General features: G+C 32.2%; 1 protein-coding gene across 4 annotated transcripts in view; it reads right to left on the bottom strand.

Moving 5' to 3' along the window:
• LOC149799897 (uncharacterized) overlaps positions 1 to 22,595 on the bottom strand; it is a 71,344-nt gene that overhangs the window by 915 nt on the left and 47,834 nt on the right. For all 4 annotated transcript variants that reach the window (XM_089959345.1, XM_089959344.1, XM_089959347.1 and 1 more), the window contains exons 4-7: positions 18,938 to 19,111; positions 13,156 to 13,253; positions 7,610 to 7,791; positions 995 to 1,134 (exon numbers count right to left, since the gene is read on the bottom strand). In XM_089959345.1, the coding sequence (XP_089815471.1) occupies positions 995 to 1,134; positions 7,610 to 7,791; positions 13,156 to 13,253; positions 18,938 to 19,111 (594 nt within the window). The remainder of the gene's footprint in view (positions 1 to 994; positions 1,135 to 7,609; positions 7,792 to 13,155; positions 13,254 to 18,937; positions 19,112 to 22,595) is intronic.

Here is a 22,595-nt window from a genome sequence, read left to right as displayed (position 1 = left end):
ATGGATGGATAGATAGATTGAAAGAAAATACCATAGATAGATAATACCATGGATGGATGGATGAATAGATGGTTGAGTGTGTGTAATTATGATTTTTAATGTAGCTTTAACAATTTTTCAGTCATATTGCTACGATGTCTGCAGTGTGGCAGTTGATAGTGATGTCTAGCACTGGGGCATCATGCCGCAGACATGTAGCATGATGTCCCACCCAGTCACATTATCCTGACACCAGGCCAGCCAGTCCTAACACTAACCTCTTAAAGCTGAGCACCTAGTGAGGCAGCTGTTAGTACCATTTTTCTAAGTCTTTGGTATGACTTGGTGAGGGATTGAACCCACAACCTCCTGCTTCCAAAGTGGATGCTCTAACCACTAGGGAACTGGAGCGGTTGGATGGATAGATGGTTTGATGGATAGATAGATAGATAGATAGATAGATAGATAGATAGACAGACAGATAGTTAGATAGATAGATACATACATGTGAAAAATATTGCTACAGATTACAAAAATGTATCTGTAAATAATATGCATATGGGTATCTGTATGTGTATATGTGTGCATGCACAAAAAAATGAAAATTATACAACACAAAATGATAAAATAAATTTTTGGTCAAAAATAAAAAAACTCAGAAAATACTGAAGGAGAAATTCATAAGATAATAATTATTTAATGTCTATCTGGTCTCAGATGTCAAAATAGTTTCTTATAGCTTTGCCACCTGAAGAGCTCCAAAATATAGAACACATACCTATAATAAACTGACGAATTATAAATGTAGGACTACATATTTTACCACTCAACATGCAATGGTTCCTTATATACATACCAGGTGGAAACCTGAGTTTCTTGTACAATCAAACAATTATAAAATATTGTAGAAACATAGCATGGCATAATATTTTTTTATTTTTGTCAAACATCGGTTTCGATAATTAAATTTTTTCTAAGAACCATTTTTCCTGAGCATAAATGAAGACTTTCTTACATCCTCTTTGGAGAGTTCCCATCCTGCTGATGCCCCCATGTTGTCATCTAGCTGTTTCAATGAGGTGGCACCAATTATCACTGAGGCAACAACATCTTGTTGAAGTAGCCATCTTATTGCCACTTGGGGAATGGATTTACCTGAAGCATGAAATTTTCCCATTACAGTATATTTACCTTGATTAGTTTTATTACATGTCAATCATTCAACAGAATGCAGGGGTGGGGTGTGCTGTGAGATTGCTGGTAATAAATGATTTCCACATTAGTGATTTTCCTTGATTAGCATTTTCATGGTAATCTTTGCTAATAATTATATCATTATTTTTATAGACAGCATTGTTTAGAATAGGATTTGCACTACTCATACAGCAAGCTCTTTCCTATAGAGATGTTCACTAATGCAAAGTGTATTTCTTTTCAGATAATGCAAAAACCCAGAACTAGAACAAATAGATGCCATTAAATTATTGTGGGTTATGGCCTCTCTCGCCTTGACTATGTCAGTAGTAGTATGACCTAACATAGGGGTAAAATGTTACAACATTATGTGTATTTGTCTCCTTACATACAACTAGAATATATATAGTTATAGGTAGGGATCATGAAAGCTACTATTTTGCAGGGTTTTGTTTTCTGACATAACCCTGGGGTCTGAATGATACAAGGTCTGTGTTTGATGTAGACAAGAATCTCTTCATGCACATTCAATGTATACAGGATGGGACATATTAGCAGTTTTCAAATTCTGATGTAGGGACAATTCTCCCAATCCCTGAGGCATTTTAACTCTTATGGCATGCTTAGAGGTTACGGATCAGTTTCTATGCAATCAAACAAAGGCAGAATTTCCCTGCCCCAAGGGCATTATCCAAGAGTGTAATCCGAAACCCATTACAAAAATGGCCAAAAATACAGTCAATTCAAATATTATATTAATATGGTGGAACCATGTGCAAATATAATGCCTTGAAATCATACTATAAACAATATTATGAAATTCCATGATAAATTTAACGGAACAAACTTGAAAATGTAGGTAGATTGAAGTGGTGAGGAAATGAAACATAGCTAGGACTAAAATTAATTAATGGTGAGCATTTACTTTGAGGAACAGTATCATATATAAAATAACTGTCCATTTGTTACGATGAAATGGTTAAAAGTTCATATGTATTGGATGAAACACTTGAAGGTTACATACAGAGTATTGAATTACAACAACAGAAGTTAAAATGTATCAATTTACAGAGACAGAAGTTAACATGTAGAAAATATGAGATATTAGCTAAAATATATTGTATTACCGAGACAGAAGTTAAAATGTATCATATTACAGTGAAAGAGGCTCAAATATATTGAATTACGAGGTTAAAGTTAAAATGTATCAAATTACAGAGATAAGAGTTAAAATGTATCAAATTACAGAGATAAGAGTTAAAATGTATCAAATTACAGAGATAAAAGTTAAAATGTAACAAATTACAGAGATAAAAGTTAAAATGTAACAAATTACAGAAATAAGAGTTTAAATATATCAAATCAGAGATAAGAGTTAAAATGTATCATATTACAGTGAAAGAGGCTCAAATATATTGAATTACAAGGTTAAAGTTAAAATGTATCAAATTACAGAGATAAGAGTTAAAATGTATCAAATTACGGAGATAAAAATTAAAATGTATCAAATTACAGAGATAAAAGTTAAAATGTATCAAATTACAGAGATAAAAGTTAAAATGTAACAAATTACAGAGATAAAAGTTAAAATGTATCAAATTACAGAGATAAGAGTTTAAATATATCAAATCAGAGATAAGAGTTTAAATGTATCAAATTATAGAGAAAAGAGTTTGCTTTAAAAAATCAAATTACAGAGATAAAAGTTAAAATGTAACAAATTACAGAGATAAAAGTTAAAATGTAACAAATTACAGAGATAAAAGTTAAAATGTAACAAATTACAGAGATAAGAGTTTAAATATATCAAATCAGAGATAAGAGTTAAAATGTATCATATTACAGTGAAAGAGGCTCAAATATATTGAATTACGAGGTTAAAGTTAAAATGTATCAAATTACAGAGATAAAAGTTAAAATGTATCAAATTACAGAGATACAAGTTTAAATATATCAAATCAGAGATAAGAGTTTAAATGTATCAAATTATAGAGATAAGAGTTTGTTTTAAAAAATCAAATTACAGAGATAAAAGTTAAAATGTATCAAATTACAGAGATAAAAGTTAAAATGTATCAAATTACAGAGATAAAAGTTTAAATATATCAAATCAGAGATAAGAGTTTAAATGTATCAAATTATAGAGATAAGAGTTTGTTTTAAAAAATCAAATTACAGAGATAAAAATTAAAATGTATCAAATTACGGAGATAAAAATTAAAATGTATCAAATTACAGAGATAAGTATTTAAATATATCAAATCAGAAATAAGAGTTTACATTTATAAAATTACAGAGATAAGAGTTTAAATATATCAAATTACAGAGATAAAAGTTAAAATGTATCAAATCAGAGATAAGAGTTTAAATATATCAAATCAGAAACAAGAGTTTAAATGTATCAAATTACAGAGATAACAGTTTAAATATACAAAATTACAGATAAAAGTTAAAAATGTATCAAATTACAGAGATAAGAGTTTAAATATATTAGATTACAGAGATAAAAGTTAAAATGTATAAAATCAGAGATAAGAGTTAAAATATATCAAATTACATAGATAAAAGTTAAAAATGTATCAAATTACAGAGATAAGAGTTTAAATATATCAAATTATAGAGATAAAAGTTAAAATGTATCAAATCAGAGATAAGAGTTTAAATATATCAAATTACAGAGATAAGAGTTTAAATATATCAAATTACTGAGATAAAAATTAAAATGTAATAAATTACAGAGATAAGAGTTTAAATTTATCAAATTACTGAGATAAAAGTCAAAATGTATCAAAACGCAAATATTTTATCAGTCAACACATTATCAACTAGCCACCACCTATATTACTGTCAACTTTTCCAGCTGAACCATCTATTTTTTATGCAATTTTTAGGACTGTCTTTGCAGTTGCACAGCATTCAACCTTCTACTTTTCAGCTTCAGCATACTAATCTAAGGAATAATGAAAAGCAGCTTTACTGTTTTTACTGTTTTTCATATCCTCAAATATATATACAAATATTTCATAAAAAATAATAATTTTTGTCTTTTATTTGTATGTACATAGAACTTTTGTATTTAGTATGCAAATATTTTTGAGTAAAGAAAACAGAACTAATATTTTTCATGTAAAAATATCTGTAAATCTAAAAAAAATAAAAATAAAAATGTTTATAAAACATCAGTCATTACTACAGCTTGTTTGGGTGAAAACATTTTTTTGTACATATTTGACATGACAAAATATTACAACACTGTATTTATAAATCAAACTGATCAATACAAATAACTTTTTAAAAATACCATCAACAGTCAATTACTATTTTAAAAGCGAAATACTGAGGTTTTATTGCTGGGAACCTGTGTTTTAGGTTAGGTCTGTTTTAGTAAAACATACCTTGGACCCAGGGAAGGCACTTTTAATGTGGGGTACTCACCCATAGATGCACTTCAGAATTTTATTCTCATTTTAATATGAACTCTTTGACATCAATGTACCCTGGCATAAAATTTTAAAAAACTGCCTTCCCTGCCTTTATAAAATGAAAAACGATATTTAAAAATTTAAAACAACTAAAATTTCAGTCTCAGTCATTAGTAGATCAAGAACAAAAAATAAGAAAACAAATAATGACAATTACTGGTGAGAATTATGATAATACTATAAATATAAATATATTAAAAATACTGTGCTTTTAAATATAAAAAATACAGTATATTAAAATATTAAAAATAATATGCACTTAAATTCGGAAATCCTGTGCATTTACATATGAAGAATACTGCACATTTAGATATCAAAATAATATGCATCTAAATATGAAACATACTGTGCATCTAAATATGAAATAAACTGTGCATTTAGATATCAAAATATTGCATCTAAATATGAAATATACTGTATGTTTAGATATCAAAATACTGTGCATCTAAATATGAAATATACTGTGCATTTAGATATCAAAATATTGCATCTAAATATGAAATATACTGTATGTTTAGATATCAAAATACTGTGCATCTAAATATAAAATATACTGTGCATTTAGATATCAAAATATTGTGCATCTAAATATGAAATAAACTGTGCATTTGGATATCAAAATACTATGCATCTAAATATGAAATATACTGTATGTTTAGATATCAAAATACTGTGCATCTAAATATGAAATATACTGTGCATTTAGATATCAAAATACTGCATCTAAATATGAAATATACTGTATGTTTAGATATCAAAATACTGTGCATCTAAATATGAAATATACTCTACAATTAGATATCAAAATACTGTGCATCTAAATATGAAATATACTGTGCATTTAGATATCAAAATATTGTGCATCTAAATATGAAATATACTGTGCACTTAGATATCAAAATATTGTGCATCTAAATATGAAATAAACTGTGCATTTAGATATCAAAATATTGTGCATCTAAATATGAAATAAACTGTGCATTTAGATATCAAAATACTGCATCTAAATATGAAACAATCTGTGCATTTAGATATCAAAATATTGTGCATCTAAATATGAAATAAACTGTGCATTTAGATATCAAAATACTGCATCTAAATATGAAATATACTGTGCATTTAGATATCAAAATATTGTGCATCTAAATATGAAATATACTGTGCATCTAAATATGAAATATACTGTGCATTTAGATATCAAAATATTGTGCATCTAAATATGAAATAAACTGTGCATTTAGATATCAAAATACTGCATCTAAATATGAAATAAACTGCATTTAGATATGAAAATATTGTGCATCTAAATACGAAATAAACTGTGCATTTAGACATCAAAATACTGCATCTAAATATGAAATATACTGTGCATTTAGATATCAAAATATTGTGCATCTAAATATGAAATATACTGTGCATCTAAATATGAAATATACTGTGCATTTCGATATCAAAATACAGCATCTCAATATGAAATATACTGTGCATTTCAATATCAAAATACTGCATCTAAATATGAAATATACTGTGCATTTAGATATCAAAATACTGTGCATCTAAATATGAAATATACTGTGCATTCAAATAAAGAACATGATTTTCACAAACCTTTAAGCATTTTAAACATATAACCTGTATTGAAAATGTCAGATATCTTTTTGGGGTTTGTTAAATGGGAGGATAAATATTATCAGCAGCATTTTTTGGTAAATAAGACTGCATTTCTTTGAAACTGTACTAAAGTAAACCATTTAATTCAACCATTATCCCTCACCGTCTAACACAGTATTCCTCCAAGATAAATCATTATAGCAAAATGTTTAATGAAGATATGTGATTGTTGTTAAAAAATTTGTACCACATTAAAGGGAATGACTTATGTTTTAATATTCTTCTTTAATCTCTCTTTCTCACTCCCTTCAACTCGATCAACAGTTCTCTCTCTATTTATACGCAGCTCTTTACACCTGTGTGCAGATTCAAATATCTTTCAGGTAATTTACCAAAGGATTAAGGTGAACAGTTAGGAATGTTACCTTGCACAGCTATTAGGTAAGAGAAATTATTGTACATGTGACAAAGACAGTGCTCTAGTATTATGGTTTGGGAAATAGTATGCATTTGGTCAATATGTTTTGTGCTGTTTGATTTCAGCAAAGCATGTATCAATTTGTCTTGTACCAGAATTGGTCACTGAACTGTTTGATGCTATCAAACCTACCAGACAATCGTAAAAATCCATAAAACTGATGGCCAGAATGACGGCACCATTGCTAGAGGAATACTGTATGTGCCTCACAAACTGATAATGAAAGAAAGACAATAATGGATACAAGTTTTGTCTTACTGTCTCAAACTGCAAGCAAGACAATAATGGATACAAGTTGTGTCTCACTGTCTCAAACTGAAATCATGACAATAATGGATAATTACCATGTCTTGTAACTTAGTATCTGACAATGCAGGCTTGATTATAACAGATAATTAATGTATCTATTGTCTCATCATCTTCTAATGCAAACAAGACCATAAGGGACAAGTACCATGTCTTCTGTTTTACTATCTGAAATTACAAGCAAGACCATGATGAATAATTACCATGCCTCAGGATCTAATAATGCAAGCAAAGATACAGAATAATTATGTGCATTGTACTACAGTATATGATCATGCAAACAAAAATACAGTAGATAATCACCATGTCTTGTGTCTAAAAATGCAAACTAATACTGATATGGATAATTACCATGTCTTGTGTCTAATAATGCAAACTAATACTGATATGGATAATTACCATGTCTTGTGTCTAAAAATGCAAACGAATACTGATATGGATAATTACCATGTATTGTGAGTCCATATATGATAACGCAAGCAAAGACATCAACAGATTATTACCATATATCGTGCCACAGTATTTGATAATGTAAACATCTCCTATAATGGACAATTACCATGTCTAGTGGCTATCTTGCCCATCACATCTACAAGGTTCCAGTAGGCCTTGTTCTCAGAATAATTACTCCATGCTGGGGCACTCTGCAAGGCTCGTTTCTCATCAGTGTGTACAAATCCAATTCGGCTCTGAGATTTGTCTGGTGTCTCCCCTTGTTTAAACTTTCCTGTCAAAAGCCCACTGCAATTAAAATGTGAACATAGTGATGATATGACATTGTGATAATCCCATCATTATTTGCTTATATTGTTCTGCATCTTCATTTGTCACAAGGCTGTGTGATAAAGTGATGGAACTTTCGAAGCTGTATATTTATTACTGATATACGATGATCATATTAAAGGTGTAATGAATGGATTTCTGAAAATTAATATTTAACTCAAGTATGAACATTGGGCCACATGGACCAAGTTTTGGTATGGTCAAGTTCCTTTCTTATTTTCCTTAAGATGTATCACAGGCATGTTTTCATTTTCATATAGGTATGTGTGTGTGGTTTTTATTTTTAAAGGAGCTTTAACAATCTTTCAGTAATATTGCTACGATGTCTGCAGTGTGGCAGTTTATAGTGATGTCCAGCACTAGGGCATCATGCCACAGACATGTAGCATGACGTCCCACCCAGTCACATTATCCTGAAACCAGGCCAACCAGTCCTAACACTAACATTTTAATGCCGAGTGTGAAGCAAGGCAGCTGTTAGTACCATTTTTGTAAGTCTTTGGTATGACTCAACCGGGAATCAAATCCATGACCTCCCGCATCCGAGGCAGATGCTCTAACCACTAGGCGACCAGAACAATCTTTCATATAGGTAAAATAGGGTTCAAAATATTGACAGTGTAACAAAAGTATAACTGAAAATGCAAAGTCAATCAAAAGTATAACTGAAAATGCAAAGTCAATCAAAAGGATAGCTGAAAATGCAAAAGTTACTCAATCATTAAAGCTGGTTTACTATGACTTTGTTTTCGTATTATTGAGATACTGTTGTCAAGATGTATCCACATACCAATGTTCATGTACTGGTAAATTGGTCACAAGGTACTGAAATCTATAGCAAATGACCAGCTGAAAATACAAGTCACTGAAACAAAAGTTAGGTCAAATTGATCTAGTTTTGGTATGGTCAAGTAGCTTTTGTCAGAATGAATCAAAGATTGTCAAACGTGAATGCAAAATATAATCCAAGATAAGTATGGTATAACATACAAATGTCTAAAAATGCAAAATGTACTCAGGAGTACAAATTAGGTCATATTAATTTAGCTGACCTAATTTTGGTATGGCTGAGTTACTCTGCTTGAGATGCATCATCATACGAATTTTCATAAGTGTAGGTGAAATAGGGTCCAAGATAATAGGGGCATATCATATAACTGGATAAAAAAAATAATGAACAGACATGAAAACAAATGGACAAAATTTCAATGAAAATAAATTGGTGAGGGGATAATGAAAATACCAAAACATATTATTCAAATTTGTCATGATAATCTGTGCATTTGTAAAACATGAATAAAATATCACCTAGCCTGTCATGACGGACTACCCATTCTGCCAACAAAACAACTGTTCACTCAAGACAAGTGGTTTCTTGTAACAAGTTTGAGCATGACAGCACTACTGGACATATAGTTAGTTGTTGAATTTATTGTTCTTATAAATGTATTACAAAACATGCATTCGTGTGAATAAAAGAATTACACTGCACTTGTAAATGCTACTCGTAACATTATCATTTTTATTTTAAGTTCCCATGTAGTCAATTGGCATTGTGGAATATCAATTGAAATGTTAACTATATGGTAATACTTCCTTAAACTGTAAAATCAGCTATGATAACGCTTACAAAATGTATTTACAGTAACCAGAGGTAGGTAAACTAAGGTAACCAGATGGAAATAAACTAAGGTGACAAAAGGAAGATAAATAAGGGCAACCAGATGGAGATAAACTAAGGTGACAAAATAAAGAAAAACTAAAGTGACAAAATGGATAAACTGAGGTAACCAGATGGAGATAAACTACAGTAACAAGATAGAGATAAACTACAGTAACAAGATAGAGATAAACTAAGGTAGCCAGATGGAGATAACCTAAGGTGACCAAATGGAGATAACTTTAGGCAACCAGATGGAGATAAACGAAGGTAACCAGATGGTGATAAACTAAGGTGACAAAATGAAGATAAAACTAAAGTGACCAAATGGAGATAAACTGAAGTAACCAGATGGTGATAAACTAAGGTAGCCAGACGGAGATAAACTAAGGTGACAAAATGGAGATAAACTAAGGTAACCAAATGGAAATAAAGTGAGGTAACCAGATGGAGATAAACAAAGGTAACCAGATGAAGAGTTCTAACTAGGTGTTTAATAACAGTAACATCAGTAAAACATCAAAGAATATATACCTTTACAATAACTAAACAATTAACTCAGTTAAAATAACAAATAATTAAATAAAAGAAAAGACCTCATTCACACCAGTCATTATGTACTTTAACTCCACAGACAAACAATTTATTGCAGTAATGGTTGTGCTACAGCATAAGCAAGGTGAGAATATCTCGTGTTATAAATATCACCAATGTGTGGGATTTCACAACATAAACAATCTATATGAACCTTTGAACTATTTGTGTCATGATTGCTAATGTTTTAAAGAAGGAATGTTTAATCATAATAAGGATTTTGGGGAATATAGCACTACAAAGTTTGCTTGAGAAGTGAACAATCCTGATTTATGGTTTGTATTAGAATACATCATTTTACCTTATTAATCTAATGAAAACAGAATCCAGTCTCAACTTTTAAACTACCTCCTTGTGCACCTTGGTTCAGACTCTACTTAGCATTTGTGGTTACAAAGGATTGAATAAAGGCCCGTAGTGCCTCTATCTGGTTTTATGATGTTCAAATATCTATTTTGCCAAAAATCATCGTCACTGGTTGTGTTTAGCAGGTAGTTGCTCACAACAGTACATTTATATTATAAAACTGATCTGTGCATTTTGATTCTGGTCATAAATAACAGGCAGTCACTCACAGCAGATGTAGCTTAAATCATGCTTTATTGTTCTAAGTATCTTTTCATAAACTGCAATTGTTTAAAATCAATGTAATCTCCTTATACAATGTTAGGTGTTTCGGCTCGAATAAACAGTAACACAGAAAGAGTGTAAAAAACAATCTTTTTAAAATTTAAGGAATAATTTATTTTTCTGGAAAATTCTGTAAAAATGAACAAAGGAGAAGAACTTACGGTTTCAAGAATCAAATCCCAAAATAATCTAAGAATAATCCTCGAATTAACTTACAAACATCCTAGTAATAAATGTTCTAATAATTTCAAATTCGAATCCTGATGTAAAATCTAAGATGGATGACGATGACATATGCTGTAGTCAGTACTGTGCTTATCTACAGTTCCTTGTAGAAATACAAATAATGGCACTCTGGTATTGGAAATCCAAATTAAACTTGTAAACAATGTCTTTCCAAAATCTATGTAAGCACTCTTCAAATATTTCCAGAGAATAAAGAATTAATCCTTTTGAAATCCAAATGATCTGAAGATAATTAACTCAAACTCTGGCAACAACAAATAAAACAACTTGATACAAAGTGAAAAGAAACACCCTTTTACATAGACAAGAACCAAAATCTTGTAACAGTTACTGATATAAATTAAACAATGTGCAGATTCTATGCATGGTTATTAAATTGATGCATGCCTAGCTATTACCATGATTCGCATGGTAAACAACTACACACAACTAGATTGTATCAACACAATTGATCATAAAAAAAATCTACTATAAAAATATAACAACTGATGGTTTTTTATGTCAGTTCTGATATCTTATGGTTGTTGACATTAATTCTGACATCTGATGGTACTTGACATCAATTTTTATATCTGAAGGTTCTTGAAGACAATTCTGATATCTGATGGTCCCTGACAACAATTCTGATATATCATGGTTCTTGACATAAATGTTGACATCTGATGGTTCTTGATGTCGATTCTGATATCTAATGGTTCTTGATGTTAATTCTGATATCTGATGGTTCTTGACACCAATTCTGATATCTAATGGTTCTTGATGTCAATTCTAATATCAAATGGTTCTTGATGTCAATTCTAATATCAAATGGTTCTTGATGTCAATTCTGATATATGATGGTTCTTGGCATAAATTATGACATCTGATGGTTCTTGACATCAATTCTGATATCAAATGGTTCTTGACATCAATTCTTATTTAAAAAAATGTAGTAATGACTCATTCTCTACAAAGTGCATGAACAACACATGATCATTACCTATAGATGTGTTGCTATTTATATCAGATGAACATGCATAGATTGAAATGCTCTCACTCTAAGGACACAGCTGATAACAGTAAACATGATTCTTTGTATTAGTGCTAAGTTACTACAATGAATTAGATACTCAATTGAATGGTCTGGGGAATTACAAATCTACACAATGCCAATATATATTTTTGCCCATACTGTTGTAGCTATCACTTCAATGTTACTTGATGTTATTCTAAAAATGATGATAGAATCTGAGGCATGTTTGAGGTTTAATGCTCTAAAAATGTTGAAAAATATATTCTTAAGTTCGTATCAACATTTTAAATCATTTATACTTAAAAGTTTAGAAAGAAGGCAATGCAGAATCATAACTATTTTATAACTTTATGCCCCATATCTCATCTCATGGAATGACTAATATTTTGTTTTTGCATCAATGGTACATATTAGCCATTAAACAAGTTTTTGCTTGGACTTTGCTTTACTACTGGTCTATTTTTACAACTCTCCTACCTAAATATGACAGCTTGTCAAAAGTTAATTTGCTGGATGTCCAAGGTTAGAAAAATTATCCCTTTTTCAACAAATAGATTATTGCCATCTTTGATGCTTGAAAAATTTGGAGCTACCTCTGATGTCACTTTTCTCATTCAGTTCCGCATTGGGTTTGAACAACTCTATAACATAAGGAGAGAAAATTACACAAACTGATCTCAAAATTTAAAAAAATCTATTGAAAATCAAAAGCTAATGAAAACTGCCATTATTTGTTTTAATGTGGTACAGATATGTAATCCCTGAAAAGTGTTTTTATTGGCAAATACTGATATTGGACAACTTTAGTGTAATGGAACATTGTTTGTCTGGCCATAATTTTGGAATATATAATGGTACCTATAATATTTTTGGGATTACATTTCAGATAATCTATTCCAATCCCACACTAATTCTGAAAAGATGAAGTTCAAACAGACATCATTTTTTGTTCTTGCATTGTTCTTTATCATCTGCTTAAGTGATTGGATTGGTCAGTTATGATTTTTCAGTCTGAGAGCCATATTTCAAATTTCAAGTTTAAAAATAAGTTTTCAATGAAATCCTGATAAGGCCTCCATTCTAGGGCACAAGAACAAAATGTTTTGAAAGAAAAAAATATGGGATCAAACAATTTCAACAGGATTTCCTTAAAAATTACTTTGACAATGCTATTTCTTACCCCTTGAGGGGACTCCATGGCAACACACCAATTCCTTCATTCTTGCAGACCATAAATTCCTCCCACTCTGATTGCCGGCACAGAAGATTGTACTGTTGCTGTAATAGAGAAACAAATACATTGTACAACAAGAAATAAAATTATTATATTTGCATCCAAACATCTTCAGACACATTAGGTAGTCTACTGAAAGGAATGTTTGACATGGGAACAGTGCTTTTATACTGTATCTATCTGCTTATGCATGTAAAATAAGAACTCTGGCATACAACAATAATACAATAATATCTGGCTAGAATAGGACAATTGATGTGGAAGACAAAAATTCTACTGTAGCACCCTAATACTGTAAAGGGCCATTCCATTAAAACATACATGGGACCCAGGGAATGCACTTTTAAAGTAGAGTACTCACCCACAGATGCAATTCAGAATTTTCTTATGATTTTAATATGAACTCCTTGAATCAATGCACCCTGGCATTTATTTTTAAAACACTGCCGTACCTGGATACCATGTATGTTTTAATCAATAGCTCTAATACAGTATGTACCTTTCCAGTCACAACTGCATACATAACCATACATGCCAACCCCTGGCGAGGAAAAAGTGTAATCCAAGTGGACAAAAAGAGGAATCCAAGCAGAAAAAGAGGAATCCACAAATAAAATGCTAAAAATTCAATAAACAATAATTTATTTGCCCCTCTCATCTTCTAACATCCTTTACTGCTTCAAGTTTTCATGTGTAGCACTTTTAGCTTTCGAAAGCAACCGATTTTCATGTTGCATTTTAAAACACTTTGTACCAGCTGAGACCATGAATGTTTTGCACACCAGTAGAGCACAAAGTACTGGATTACTGAGCCTGGATCTGAATTCACTTTTAGTTTTGTTAACATTACTGAACAATCTCTCACAGTCAGTATTAGAATGGTAAAGAACCAATATTCCTTTCATAACTTGACAAAGAAGAGGAAATTTATATCTTGCAGTGATTGTGTCTTTTAGCTGGAAAATAAGGTGCCACTGCACATCAACTCTATCTGCATTAAGTATATTGTCAGGTAGAATCCCAACTTTATACTGCAGGAATTCTCCTTCCAGATGGTCCAAGGTAGGCAAAGATGGTAATAGAAAGGGATATCTCTTGACAAAAAATCTAACACTTTTGAAGCTTTCTGACTGTCTCTCATTTACATCAGCAACTGAAGCATTTAAAAGCACTTCATCTCCATAGGGGAATTTCTGGAGCATGTAATCACAGGCTGTAGCATAATAATCTCTAACATTATCATCAAACACCTTCACAGCTAGAGTAGAATTGTGTTCTATGAATTTTCTTGCTTCTGCACAAATAGCAAGATCTTCATTATCTTTCTATTAAGAACTCGGTTAATAACACCTCTGCATTTATAACATTCATGTCCGCAATTTAGTTCTGCTGTAGATAAGAAGTTACCTTAGTATTGGAGTACCTAAGATGAGCTAATTCAATGCGGTTATTTGTTTTCAAGTGTTTCTCCACATATAATTTAGCAACATGCCCAATATCAAAATCGTTTCCGCACAGACTGCAATGAGCATAATGCTGCCCTATAATACAGGGACTTGTATCGTTGCTTAAAATTGACCTGTCATACATGTACTATATAGTACATGTATGACAGGTAAATGTTAAGCAACAATGCGAGCCCCTGTGCCTGAGAATGGAATGATGTATTATGCCAGTCATGTATTCATCTTTGAAGGATTTGTTGTTTTTTTTGTGGCTTTTTCTGATCGACCTGTGAAATTCTTTGAAAAAATATATGTGCTCTAACACAAACATCGACTAGAATACATCTGATGACTTTTAGTGCCAAAGAGCAAAAATTATTTCCACACGGCCTACAATAGACGTTACATGATGCTGCCCTTGTATCCTCTTCTTTGGAGGATTATTATTTTATGTTTCGTTTAGTTTTGGCCTTTTTCTAATCCATCTGTGAAATTATTTGAAGGAGATATTTTTGCTCTCATACACGCACTGACTAAAATAAATTATCCTTTTTAGCGCCAAATACCCATAGACTGGTTCTGTACTAAATATAAATTAGAAGAAAAAAATCTGCGAGTAAAGATTAAAAATTAGAAAACCAGTCTGTTCTCTCCTCACTAAGCCATACAGCTGCTATAAATAGAATAAAAGGTCGAAAGTTTGAAAGTAGAACCAGCATGTTTCTGGGTAATAGGATAGCTGCTATAAATTTAACATAATACTGTTAGGAAAGTGCATGGACAAGCATACTCTTATATTGTAGTTACGTAGAAGCCGTCTTTTCTAAAATACAGTCTGTGGGATTAACAGGATGTTAATAAAAATGAGAAAACAAACAATTGATTTTTTTGGAAGGTGAATATACCAAAAAAGCGTAATCCATACACATTTATGTGTAAGGCATAATTTAGTGAAAAAAAGCATAATGATTACGCCAAATGCGTAATGGTTGGCTTGTATGCTAATACAGTATGCACCTTTCCAGTCAAAACTGCTTAAATAAACATACCTACATGTATGCTGTATGATCCACAGGAGAGACAGCATACTTTGTCCAATTTATCTTAAAATAGTAAACAGAAAAATGGACTCATTCCCCTACCTACACCTACTAGATACTTTGAAATTTCATATCCAGTGACCTTAACCTTTGATCTGTTGATTGCAGCTCAATAGGAAGACACCCTTTCTCAAGCGAATTCTGGGTCTGAAATCGGGAATTTCTTTTTCACTCAATCATATATTCATCTATATATAATACTTCCACTGATCACTACATTTGACTAATTATGTTAAAATCACTTCAACAGCTTGGTCCTATGTCATGATATTTCTTTCCATGTGGACCGCACAATCTAAGAAAATCTGTGTTGGGCTTTCTTTCATGAGAAGCAGTATGAAAAATTTAGAACAGAACTGTATTAAAGCTTCTTGAAGACACCCATGTTTAAAAACATCAGAATTAGCTCTTCTTTTGAGGATCCAACATTCTGTATCCATGTGCCACTTACTGTAGGGAATTTTCATTCTGTGATTCCAGGGATGGTTTAAAAATGGCATTAAACAATCAATGAAGTAAATACACTAGCCACTTTTGTACTGCGCTGAATACTTGGTGCAAAATGTAACATCCTCTTATGGATCATATTTCTGCCCCTTATTTCAATTTTCTCAAGATTTCTGGAACCCTTCTGGCAATGAGTTCAACCAATGCCGTAACTATTTATTGTTGCTCCACATGTTCAAGAAGAATCTGCAGTCTTTTGTTAATGAACCATACTCCTCCATTTGATCTATGAACTACATCCCTGATCATATCTCAAGATAAGGAGTCTCAATTTAGAACAGTGTACTCTTTATTCCCATACAATACATACAGTGTGACCCCGCTATAACACGGTAGTTGGGAGCCACAAAACCCGACCGCGTTATATACTGAACCGTGTTATATGCAACCAAGTCAGTTAGCTGAAGAAAATGTACCCACCCAAAAAAATATTGTGTGGGTGGGTGGTTAATAAATGCGGTCAGTAAAATACATGCTTTGTTGGCACAGTTACCATCTTGAACTGATGCATATTAAATGAGAAAAACACCAGTAGTGAAAACAGAGAAGACATAATATAATAGTTTACTTTATTTAGAGAACCATGAATTGGTACATATACGTGAATCCTGTTTATATATAAATGTCTAATGTATAGCATGAATAGAGTATCAACACTGTGTACTCACCTGTGAACCTCATCATATCCACTGAATCCACAATACAAGTGATTCCATCGAAAATATGCACACATTGCTTTAAAATATTCATTAATTTTGTAACAGGTTATATTGGTCCGAATTCAGTGGAAAAACATAGTACAATCACGTAACAAATGACAAAGCACATTTACTTTAAAATACATTCTGAGTCTGTACAAGTTTTAAGCTGCCATTGCATACATTTTTTCTCTACAAAAAGGAAACTTTCACAGCACAGTTAACATGTTCCAGTCACTTTGGAAAATGCAAAAATCCATCAGATTCCATCACTTTTATTTAAGTTTGTTACTGACTTCCTCTGAAGAAAAGTTCTTTGCTGTTTTTTGAAAGAATGTAGTCGGCTTTCTTTGATAAAGATTGCATGCGCTATTGAAGTCACCGCTAAAGGACAGCTTTGGAGAACCAAACGAATGTCCATTTCTTATTGTGGCGGCAACATCAAATAATTGTATTGCATGATTGAGACTGGTATCTTTTCCATTTGCTGAGTACGTTTTCATAACAGTCGGTGCTTCAAAGGTAATCTGTTTTGTTTGAAATTTCAGCAAACTATTTTATCTGGGTACATTTTTAAAAAGGAATTGGCTGTTGTTTAGACTATTCTAGTTAATGTCCCTCCATGCCTACTGAATAAACCAATAAGTAAGATGTATGTGGGTTGTTTGTTTTTATACATTTGTAGTAGCAGCTTGATGATGCCTTCCACGCATGCGTCTGAAAATTGACAAAGGGTCAACGGATGATAGAGACACAGGTGTTCTGATGACAGGGATTATTACAGAAAATGTGAGCATTCTGAAGGATTTAATTCTGTGTGAAACGAAGATGAATTTTACTTACCATCCACATACAATTTTCAGTCTTTGTAAATATATTAATTACTAGCAAGCGGCTGGAAATCCGATGAAAGATAGATTACGAGACAATGCCTCGTTTGGTTGATCTCCATTACCAGAAATGTCAACAATAAAAACGCTGATATTTCACAACATACAAAATTCATGCTAGATGTCAGGATAACTGGATTATGATATAACAATGCACTGTTTAGATGGTTTGTCAGTATGGACAAAGAATTTGTTTATGTAACAATAGATAAATTTCAGTGCATTTTATATCCAGTTTGTGGCTTTCTTTCATGGGGTCTCTGAATTTCTGCACTCCAAACCAATGGTTGTATATAAAAGTTTACACAGCCAACAATGTCGCCAACAAATAAAAAAAGCCACATGGTATGTTTTGCAGCCAATAAGGAAAAACAATCCAAGTTTGCGAAGACCTACGTGATCCCAGAATAAACATTTAATGTGTTTTTTTCTTCTTTTTACTTTTAAGAAGAAAAAAAAACAAACTTTTTCATGTACGAGAAAAATACTTTTTTGTGTACGAGAAAAATATATATATTTTCAGTAGCCAAGCCACGATCGTCTTGTATTATTCATACGAGATCTCATCCCCAAAATGATAAGCAACATTTGTTAAAAAATTCGAACTTTTTTAAGATTTTTTTTTTTTTTTGCACAAGAAAAATACATGTATATGAAGATTCGGGAGCCATGCCACAACCGCGTTATATCCCGATTCGCGTTATAACGGAGCACGCTATAGCAGGGTCACACTGTACCAAACTAAATACAGCAGAGAACCAATCAGCTGTCATGTCATGAACTGGCAGATCAAGGTCTACACTATTCATTCCATGCAATTAGTTTAGTTTCCAATCTGTCAGTGCATTATGGGATGGAAAACGTTGGCCTATATTGTCTTTAATTTGATGTCTTTTTTCCCATAGAATAATGCACATACTAGGATGCAAACACATATTCATATGTCATAAGATACTATTTTAAACACATTACAAAGAAATATGCACACAATAGATACCAACACATACATAGATCCATAATTCCATTCTTATTTTAAACAGTGAAATTATGTACGAGTCTCTAAGTTTACATTGAAATGTCAGCCATACCTGTAAGCTAATTGGTTGATTCAGTCCATTGTATTTTGCAAAATCAAAAATTTTCTGCAGCTGCCAGCCACACACATTGCTGAAACCATAGTAACGGATTTTGCCACAGCGCACAAGATCATTGTAGGTCCTCAAGGTTTCCTCTATTGGTACAGCATTGTCCCATGCATGAGCCTAAAAAGTGATATAAAATAAGAAAATAATTCCAAATACTCCAATTAAAAAGAACATTCCTTTAAAGAAAAATGCCGGACAAAGTGGCCATTTAACATTTAACTGGTCACACATACTTTTCTCCTAAAAAACTTACAATAAATCATGTGATTGTCATCCGGAATAGAATGCTTAATAAATTGTGGTAATATATCACAACTGCAGCAATATATAGTTGATGAAATTAATGGCTTTGTGTGTTCATTTACCTATGTGATGTTCACAGCTGTTAACAACATTGCCATAGTCACTGGACAGTACTGTGCAGGTAAATGCATAAACAACTATTGTCGTGTTACCTTCCTTCACTCTGTATTAGATAAGGTCATGCAATGCAAGACTAATGAACAACCTGTGTGAGTTTAAGGACCAGAGTTAAGCAAATCAATAAGTAAGATAAAAAAATTATTTAGAAAAGAGAAAACTGACTTTGTTCAATGGCATGATTAAAAAACAAACCAGGTGAATTTATTCATTTATGACGTCTGAAAGTTGAATAGAGTGTGAAGTTGTAATAAATAGGCAATTCATCAGAAACAATTTTCAAAGATTCAAATATTATAGTAAAACACTTTCGTACTGTAATTTCAATTTGATCCTCGAGACAATACTCAAGATGTAATGAACTGACATTGATCATTCACCATTCTGATTCAAGTAATAAAAAGTGACATGGGCTTTGTGAAATGCATGAGTAATAGTGTTTAATATTAAAACCAAAAAGTAACTACTTGACAGTGTTTCTCGCCCAAACTTCTTAACACACTAACTTCTTTGAAAATAATAAAGTTTCAAACTTTAATGCTTTCATCATTTGTGGAATATTACAAATAGGATTTATATTTTCTATTCAGGAGAAACCATTGAACTCTCTTTTAAATTTGTGATACCTTTCCAGAGACGGAGAGCTTTGTCCCCACTCTTCTACTTAGGCCCATTTACCATTTTTTCATCACAAGCATTAAAAAATAAAATATATCCATGAACTCCATATATCTAGCTTAGGCATCCATACTGTAGCATGTATCACTTATGTCCAATAACACAAGACACACTGTTCTTTGACGTGAACATTGAGAAACAAGTCATGATTGGGTGTACTTAAAGGTTGGAATATTTTATATGACTGAAAACTGGATGCAACAAAATTGCAAATGAGAGTGAAAAAGATCAACAGAATGCATGAAGACCTTTACCATTCGTGTTTGGTGCAAAATACCCAAGACTGAATTAAATCCAAGCCAATTTATATGACACTATCTCACAAATAAAAATCATTACCTGAAAATACATTCACGTGAGCAAATGACAATCTTTTCACCAGCATGGGTTACAAAAAGTATTATTAAAGCAAGTTATTGCTGTGTATGCTATTTATCAACAAATATCAATATCCGTTTGTATTAATTATAATAACCGATGCCTAGCAAAGAGAAGCTGGGTTGGTGAACAAACACAGCTGGTAGTGAGTAGTAAACTCACTGATCGAACTTACTGACAGGGCATCAATGACAAAGGTCTTTTTTATTACAAGCAAGCGGACCTCAGAAACCAACTTTTGATGTGTGTGTGTGTGATCATGATTTTAACATAGCTTTAACAATTTTTTAGTCATATTCCTATGATGTCTGCAGTGTGGCAGTTTATAGTGATGTCTAGCACTAGGGCATCATGCCGCATACACTTGGCATGATGTCCCACCCAGTCACATTATCCTGACACCAGACCGACCAGTCCTAACACTAACCTCTTAATGTTGAGTGCCAAGTAAGGTAGCTGTTAGTACCATTTTGTAAGTCTTTGGTATGACTTGGCCGGGGATCGAACCCACAACCTCCCGCTTCCGAGGCAGATGCTCTAACCACTAGGCCACCAGAGTGGCATACTAACTTTGGATACCTTTAAGCCAATTTTATTTAAAGTCTGTCAATACAAATGTCATTTTATACAAAGCAAGCCGAAATCGGAAGCTTACTTTGGATTCTTTGAAGTGTGCTGATATTTTTTTTTTTTAAATTGTGAATATACAAAGCTGGAACAATTTTGTAAAGTGGTACAATATAGTGCTTCATGCATGGACATTGATGACATAGAGTCACCCAGAAGATCTGGAGAAAATAAAATCATTTGATAAATTTATTACGGGCAGAAGAGAAGATGATTTCATGGACAATATAATCATTAACATGGAAGAAATTGTAGTGTACTTAGATCTCATTATTAGATGGACTGATGATAAGATGGAGGTAAAAAGTATGAGAATTAGCAAGACTGGTGCAGATTTTAAAAAATCTGACTTACGTCCTCGCAGTTTCTGCTTCAAGAAATGTGTTGCCTAAAACAATAATTTTTCACAGCATGAAAAAGCTATAAAAAAAATTCATACCCTAAATGAATGAATTGTATGTGTGCAGGAAAAGGGCTGTGTTGATGAGATGATGCTGCAGTGGATTAAAGAGTTTTATCTCAAGTACAGTTTTTATATTTTATAAAATAAAATTTCAGTTCGGAAGTACTGTTTCCAACATGTAATTTTCAAATGATTTAAAATGTGTCCCACAACTTATGACTCGAAAAACAATATTGTGTCCCAGAATATACAGTATAAAAAAAATTACTTTAAAAAAGCATCCCAACAAATATGATGTCCCAATATATACAGTAAATATGGTAGTAGGATGTTGTGTCCCACAACTTATGACTCGAAAAACAATATTGTGTCCCAGAATATACAGTATAAAAAAAATTACTTTAAAAAAGCATCCCAACAAATATGATGTCCCAATATATACAGTAAATATGGTAGTAGGATGTTGTTGTTGGGTTTAATGCCATTTTTCAGCACACGATAGGTTATACATGGCGACTAGTATTAATGGTGGAGGAAGACCCCGGGAAAATCCAGGAAAGAACCACTGACCCACGAGAAGCTACTGGCAAGCTTCCTCACATACCCACATTGGCCGAATCAGAGACTCGAACTCACACAGACAGAGGTGAGATGGCAGTGATCCTTAACGGAGAGCACTTTAAACCACTCTACCACTCGGGGAAACTACGGTAGTAGGAAAAACCAGTGATTAGTATTAGATACTTTAATTATGTGCCTATATAATACTATTTATAACAAGATCCACAGGTTAAGTGAAGTGAGCTTACTTTACACACAACCATGACTGCTAGCTCTTACATGGATAGGATTTGCATGACACATAACTCTTTTTTATGCCACCCACTTTATTTCATTTCATACCAAAGATGAAATTAATGTCAGAATACAATGCAGATCTACTTTTAATTGATTGTAACAGGCCAACAAACACTTCTGCAAATCAGCAAAAAATTACAATCTACCCTTGTAGTCGGGTTCTCACAGAAACACTCATGGACATATCTGTGATATTAGATTGACACTTAATTCACATTTAAATGCAAAAGGGCATTT

This window comes from Sinohyriopsis cumingii, chromosome 5 (assembly GCF_028554795.1).
Source record: "Sinohyriopsis cumingii isolate HCF-2022 chromosome 5, ASM2855479v2, whole genome shotgun sequence".
In the NCBI taxonomy this organism is placed as follows: domain Eukaryota; kingdom Metazoa; phylum Mollusca; class Bivalvia; order Unionida; family Unionidae; genus Sinohyriopsis; species Sinohyriopsis cumingii.
Note: the sequence above shows the minus strand (reverse complement) of the source record. Positions and strands in the feature narration are given on the sequence as shown.